Source organism: Hesperophylax consimilis, chromosome 25 (genome assembly GCF_061612785.1).
Source record: "Hesperophylax consimilis isolate HC1 chromosome 25, BYU_Hcon_1.0, whole genome shotgun sequence".
In the NCBI taxonomy this organism is placed as follows: Eukaryota; Metazoa; Arthropoda; class Insecta; order Trichoptera; family Limnephilidae; genus Hesperophylax; species Hesperophylax consimilis.
Window position 1 is genome coordinate 24,000,046 of NC_142860.1, and position 7,953 is coordinate 24,007,998.

The following is a 7,953-nucleotide window of genomic DNA, read 5'->3' on the forward strand; positions in this document are numbered from 1 at the left end:
CGTATTTGCTGTAGCAAAATCAGTTACTACAATAATTATACATTTTGTAAGTACTAAAAATTTTTTAAATATTTATTTATAGTTTTCAAATTCACCGTGGCCATTTTCTAGGTGACGCTCAAAATTGTATATTATTTGTTGGTAGCTCTATAAATAGTTTATTTGTAATGGATTTCATTTTCCTGCAGCTTGACGGCAATCTCGCTGAGTTCCCACAGCTTGGCGGCACGCTTCTTATCCTTGGAGATGGCTGACTGGTTCTCCTTCTTGCAGTCACTGAAGTATTCTCCTGTTACATGCTCCACATCTTTCGATACACACAGCATTATCTGTGTCTGAGCTCCTTCCTCAGCAGTCTAAAAAGTCATCGTAATAAAATATATGATAAACATATGGATTCTTATCATATGCATTCACTTTACATCAGATATGATATAAATGTTGCATCACTTATCCAAAAACACAATGAATGATAGAATTTTAAAATTGTGAAGTGTAATGAATACAGGACTGAAGTCTCGTGTGAGAGAAATAAAATGAAAGAGAGGCAACAACTACAAGTTTTATAAAGAGTACGTTTGATTGTCTGGTCTCTAACTTGTCATTCGAAATAATACATACCATAAAACATAAATAAACCACTCACGTACATACATAAATCGTTTGTGCATCAGTGCCAAGAATTTTTTCCCACCGACAAACCGATCGTGGGCTGGTGGCATTGGAATTTCGCCCAAGTTGGATTTTTTTGAGATGCTATTTAAACCTCTATACAGTCTATACCATGAGAAAGTGCATAAAAACATTTACAGAATCGTTTGCGCTTCAAATTTAGAATTTTAATTCTATTGCATTGTGCTACAGTACGATGTTATTCACTTTCAATGTGTGTTATCGTATATGTAGGTATTACTTTTTAATGTGTGCTATATTGTCTTGTACTTTTGAATGTACGTTATCGTATTGTCATTCAAAGTGTTAGTGTACTTGGGACGCTTTAGTGAGTTCTATGATTGTATGTAAGAGTCTGTTATTTATTTTATAAAGGATGTATCGGCATGTACCCGACAAACTTTAACCAGCTATTCCTTAGCACATTTGGAGTAAAAAATGTTATGGGCACTTTGCTGTCCGGTAACATTTTTTTTAATAAAAAATTTACTATTCATATTTTCACCACATGTCACCAATGTTTTATCCTTTGTCAAAGTTTGAAAACCCGTCTGGCAATATTTTATTCGAGTTTCGTTGAATAATGTACTTACGTACCTACGTTGGCGCGCTTTTACAATCACAACGAAATGGCACAGCACCATTCGTCTCATTTTTAACTATTATTATTTAGTGTGTACGAAAGAGCGAGGACACTTTTTGACACCCTTGCTAATAACAGCTGTTGAACGCGAGAAACAAGGCAAATGACAGTGACGGAGTGTGGATTTTTTTATTTATTTTTTGTTTTTAATGGAAAAAAAATGTTACCGGACAGCAAAGCGCCCATAACATTTTTTACTCCAAATGTGCTGAGGAATAGCTGGTTAAAGTTTGTCGGGTACTTGCCGATACACCCTGTATAACGTGAGACTTATATTGTATTATAATTGTATATCGAGATAGAACCTGCAGACAAGCAGCCATGTGGCAGCTTCGTGGGACTATCTATACATTGTCTAAAAAAAAAATGTAAAAATGTTCAGTCAATAAAGGTGAACTTTAAAATAAAATAAAAATTTAAAAAAAAACACACTTTAGAGATCATTTTTGATATCACACATCTAGCTCCGCCGAAAGGGCGTGGTATTCCAAAGGTTGACTGTTATTCCGCCATCCCAATACCACAGTAAAACAGGGGCTATAGGAAGAGCAAAGACATTATACACTGCGAAGGGGGGCGATTACTCTTGAAAAGCTTTTTGTTTACATTAGTGCCCAACAGAGATGTGCTTTATTTCAAATAAATCCATTTCAAATGGAAATGCAAAATGCAAAATGGGTATTTTCCATTTTGCATTTTAAATGCTTTTCTAAAAACCATTTTGCATTTTAAATGCTTTTCTCAATGCATTTTCCATTTTAAATGCTTTTTTGCAACATTCTTCCTACTATCTCCACTCATCTTTTTTTCATAAGCCCCAAATATCAGTCAGTCCTCAACCTCGCTATGAGAGGTAATTTACATTTGTCAAGTTGCTCCCTGGTAGGAGCCCTGGCAATTGAGTGATACCATTACAAAAAATACTGATTCAAATACTGAACATGGGGCCATGACGCTGTAATATTAAATGTTAGATAGCAGTTTCTATGTTTTTACGTTGGCAACATTAGTCCCGCGCAAATTTTTTGTGGTTTCATAATCTGTAGTCACATGAAACACCATGTTTTTGGATTTACCATCATGTAATATGTTTGTTCTACATTGATGTCCATTATTAAATGACAAAATTGTTTAAAAATTCTATAATTATTTTGATTGTTTGACCTGAGAAACCATTTTGCATTTTCAATGCATTTTGAAAATAGGTATTTTGCATTTGAAATGCTTTTCTAAAAACCATTTTGCATTTTGCATTTTCAAATGGAAAAGTTTTGACCCATTTCCATTTTGCATTTCAAATGGTTTTGGGTACCCATTTTGCACATCTCTGGTGCCCAAATACATTAAAAAAGTTATGATAAACGTCTTACTTTTGTGTGGTTTACTAAGCGTTCGTACAAACACACGTTTAAAGTAATTATTATTTCTTCCCACTCGGTCAGCTGTTCTATTTAAAAATTGAAATGTAAGGGTGGCCATTTTTTTTATCCAAACATGTGCATTACTCGCAAAAGTAAAGCTTCCTAGACAATTTTTTTTTATTTTAATTAGTATTGCTTTGTTTAAAAAACTTTGAAAGAAATTTTTCCTTAGATTATCATGAATAAACTCACCCTTTTTTTTCGCGGTATCATCGTGGACAGAGTATAAACTAATTCTTATTTACCTTTACAAAGTAGCGGAAGATGTACGACGTAGCAGTCTTCACGTATGAAGACGCATATCTCATAATTTCAGTCTTGACAGCTCCGGGGTGTAAGCTGTTTATTGTCACTCCTGAAAAAGATTTTTTTTAAATTGCATGTTATTTCACAAACAAACAATTATTCTGTAATATATTTATATATTTTTTTATAAATTTAAAAAAATTGCAATTTTGTTGATTTTCTCAACTATATACTAGGCTCGTGCCATTTTATGGTAGAGTCGTACATGATTTATGTAAGAATAACAACAATAAAACATAAGGGAAAGGAAAATTTTAAAAATTATTATAGAAACCATATTAGAAATGAAAATAAAGATAAAACTGATTGACAAAAATATATATTTTAAAGAAATTGATATGAAAATATTAAAATATGTAAGTACATACAAAATTAAACCAACTTAATTTTTATTGGCATTACTTTTTAAAAAGTTCTGTTAAAACTGAGAAATTTCTACGACGATTATATTTTTGTTGTGTTGCCAGCTTGCTTGTAAGTTTCAGAAATCCAACATCCAACATAAACAAACTACATGCAATAAGCCTACGAGAGCGGACGTGTTTTAACCGCTCCAGTTTGTTTAATCCTTTCAGAAGGTTTCCCTTGTTAAGAGATCGCTGAAAAATGTTCAGCATCCGTGTTTTATATAGTGCTTACCTTCTTATTTCACGAAATGTGCGTAACTTCTACCGTTTAGCCGGAATTTGCAATTATTATAGCATTTTAAACCGATTAAATTTTGAAAGTGAACCTAGAACAAAGATTCTCAGTGCAGTCGAAGATTTTATACCTGACTCAAGTGTCAAGTGGTGTCGGGATTTACGGGACCTTTTCAACCGAGAATGTCTGCCTGGAGGACAGATAAGCCATATTTTGTTTAAAGTTTTTGTTTTTATTTTCTGTTTTTGTTTATTTATTTTGTTACAGATGACACACATAAACTTCACTTTGACTTTGGTTCAAGATTTTGTTTATGATAGCCTGCGATAAGCGAGCCCTAAGGGTCTGAGACAGAGGTGTGAAATCGTCGGATCACGACAATAGAAATAATTTTATTTTTTTTATTTTTTTGCTGGATTTTATTTAGGTATTGGAGTCAGGAAGGAGTCTGAAAGGGTCGAGAGGATGCACTAGGTGGCATGAAAGGCTGGGAGGTGACTGGAGAGACTAGGGTAGACTAGGATGAGGTGATTTTGCACAGCGGTGCTGCCAAGGTCTTTTATCTATGTGAGCATGTTGTGTCGGCGCTCTTTATTGGCAGCAGACACATGTCAGCGCTATATTAGCGGCGGACACATGCCTGAGCGGATGACGAGCCTCGTGCTGGCACAGTTGGTGGACAGGGTAGTCTCTCTCCCTGCAGCAGCTGGTACAGTTCCTTCGCTACCTAGGACTCTTGCAGCAGAGTCTCCATCTTCTGTCTTTGTCGAGCGTCACAGCGGTGCTGCCAAGGTTTGTTGTCTATGTGAGGATGTTGTGTCGGCGCTCTTTATTGGCAGCAGACACATGTCAGCGCTATATTGGCGGCAGACACATACCTGAACGGATGACGAACCTCGTGCTGGCACAGTTGGTCTAAATAACAAATGTAGATCCTAGGAAATAAACTGTACAGCGCCCTTGAGGTGATTTTTCACAAAAACGGCGTTCTACAAATTATCCAATTATTATTATTATTATTATTAATATACTCCAAGAACTAAAGCCGCCTTTTTTAATTTTCTGTTTTGGAAATATTTTAATTTGGGTTTCTTCAAAGATTTTTGTTTGCTTTTTATATGATTCTAGCGCAGACCCGTGAAAAATCATGGGATATTACAATCTTTCTAGGATTTGTGAAGATATTTACCTTTCAAAAACAATTAATATTGTCAATTTTCTTTATTAGAAATCGGCCTTTCAAATGAACACCATTATTAGTAAACTTTAAAAATCTGTCAAAAATTTGAACAAAAGAAATATGTACACATATTATCAAACATTGAATTATTAGGTAAGTTTTTAGATTTTCACGGCCAAAAGCATTTTTGTTGTTTGTTTTTGGGGTGTTATGCCGTGTTGCGCTAACTCCTTCTTTAGCCGACTTTTCGGACAGCGTTGCAGTGTCCATCATCAGGGCAGATCCGGTAGATCCGAAGATGTGACACTGCAAAGCTGTCCGAAACGTCGGCTAAAGAAGGAGTTAGGTCAACACGGCATAACACCCCAAAAACAAACAACAAAAAATTGAATTATTAATTTCTGATTATAGGTAGGTACCTACTTAATTAGTTCCAATTTTGAAAATTACACTTAAATTCAGAGCAAATTTGAGTTTGCACTAACTAACTAACTCACACATCATCACAGACAAATAAAATTAGTATGTTTGATAAAGTTATACAAAAGGAAAAACCGATAAAAAGTTGTGCACGAAGCATTATTCTCAAAGTTTATATTTTAATGGTTATTTTTTAACGAAATCACAATTCCCTTCGACGCTTTGTAAAACTTGAAAAATCAGTACAATTTTATGTATAGTAGGTACCTTTTCCTCTCAATTTGTTGGCTAGCTCATTGGTGAAATAAATATTAGCTAGCTTGCTGTTGGCATAGACTTTCATGTCATTTCTGACGTTGCTCTGGTCCAAGTGGTCCAAGTCCAATTTAGCAAATTTGTGAGCTAGCGAAGACACATTGACGATGCGGGCTGGAGCAGACTTTCTTTTCTTTCCTGGAATCAAAATCAAAAGTTTACATTAAAAACTGTGTTCGTAAATATATTGTGTTAAAACAGCATTACGCACAGTCGAAAATTCTTTTGAAAAATTTTCAATTCAAATTTTTTATCAATTTATCCAATTATAATTTTAAATCTTTAGAATCAATAGATTATGATTTTTTTATTATATTCAGTAAAAAGTTGTTGAAGTTAGATGACAGAAATTTGTTTTATCTTATATTTTTATATAAATTTGTAAATTATCAGTTGGATAGCCCTGATATCATCGACGGTAATCCATCACAGCTTATGAAAAATCACCGCCTAAGTCATTCGGCAATTAATGTTGATCCACTTTCATGTTCCTATCATTAGATGAAGGTATGAATTATTGTGACAATTATACTACGGTTTCAGGCTTTCTGTTATAAATAAATTACACACCATTGTGAACTCCTATGATATGTTAGGTGATGTTTTTAATGGTTCCATGATAACTCAACACGGTGACAATTCAACACACTTTTAAAAATATAAAGTCATTAGAAACGATGAAAAAAAAAATTTAACCTAACCTACTTAACCCAGTTAATAAAGTTTTTTTTTCATTACTTTCCATGATTTTATATAACTTTTTAAAGATGTGATTAATTATCATTGTGATGATTTATCCGGTCACCGTTTTTAATATGCCTCTGTTGAAGTATAAGCAGTGCATATTTTGACGAGGTTACTACATAACAGGTTTTTGTTTTTGTTTCTTCTCCATTTCTTTTACTAAATTTGCACTAATGTATATTATTTTTCTTTTGTCTTGTTTGCTTACATAATCTTCTAATTTTTCTTTTCTTTCTTTTTTCTACATTGTACTATGACTGTCAATAACTAACACATGTGCAAATGGCACTTGTGTCGTGTTAATTGTTAATAAATAAATTGTATTTTGACATTGTGTATGTACACAACAATACCTTTAAAATGACTGTAACATCTTGCTAATCAGGAAAATAGTTCCAATAACTTGATTTCTACTTACCAAGCAGAATATTAGTGAAGAGGAAAGGTCCAAAGTGATTGGACTGCATCAGGATGTGCAAGCCATCGTCTGTGATCTTATTTCCCATTCTTGAAGCGCCTGCATTATTCAGGAGAATGTCGATGCGAGCCTCTTCCTCGAGGATCTCATTGGCGCAACTGCGAACGCTGGCTAGGTCTGCAAAGTCTACGCGTTTCAGCTGGAATTTCATTAGTTTATTTAATTCAAAAAACATTTGGTTATTCAAAGTCATGTAAAAAATTACACCAGACATGTTAAAAATTAAATCAGATCTTATTAATTGTGATTTTTTTCTGATAAGTTGTGACAGAGTGATTACTGTTGACTTATCTCATTACTGTCTAAATTTTCAGTACATCACGATAATTACCTCGATTTAATATCTCTATAATTGCACAAACAAATTGATAATATTGCTTTATTGATAATCTAGACTCAGGGCCGGGCCTGTGACGAACGGCACTTTACACGTGAATAATTTCAACGCCCCTGTAATCTACCATATTTATTTGGAGAACTGTATTTTTGTATAGCTCTGTTTGTGTGATAATATAATTATGTCAAGAGCGATGTGTTAGGACTGTTAGGTGTTAGGTATTATCAGCTTCTTAAAGCCTTGGCAAATCGGCGCACAGATTGCTCCAATTGCTCTAGAGGCCGGCCCATTATCGATGAAATGGCTGCTTACAGTGACGTTGTTATTTCCCGTCTCCTGGATGATGTCTTGCCTGACCTTCTCCCCCTTCACCATGTCTCTGCAGGTCATCACCACGTGAGCCCCCCTCCGGGCAAAATCTCTGGCAGACTCCAATCCAAGACCTGGAGTAAAGACCTTTTTAAGACATCAAAATTTCATTAGACGCCTGCCGCTTTCATAATTTTTTTTTAATTTCTTTTTCGTCAGTAAGGATAGATGTTGTGGAAAATTTCTGCTCATGTCTTCGATTTATGTCTGTTCCTTACTCTTCGGGTAACGGGACAGCGGTCTAAGACATTTTGTTTTTACATATTTTGAACATCTACATTTTGAATTTTTATGAACTAAAAAGTATTATTTTGTGTTGATTGAACAAGCACATCGACTATGCTTTGGTAAAACCCTTCAAATCACAAAATGAAAACTTTACAGGTGACGATAAAATAAATATTTACGGATTCATAAAACTAAAAA

The 7,953-nt window shown here is 34.3% G+C and overlaps 1 protein-coding gene across 1 annotated transcript; it reads right to left on the reverse strand.

Moving 5' to 3' along the window:
• On the reverse strand, positions 1–7,563 carry LOC149411696 (retinol dehydrogenase 13-like). Its single transcript, XM_089646749.1, has 5 exons — positions 7,471–7,563; positions 6,762–6,960; positions 5,552–5,737; positions 2,982–3,091; positions 1–356 (listed from the first exon to the last, which is right to left on the reverse strand). The coding sequence occupies exons 1-5, from the start codon at positions 7,546–7,548 to the stop codon at positions 159–161; spliced, it is 771 nt and encodes a 256-aa protein (XP_089502875.1). The 5' UTR covers positions 7,549–7,563; the 3' UTR covers positions 1–158.
• Between the last annotated feature and the right edge of the window lie 390 nt (positions 7,564–7,953).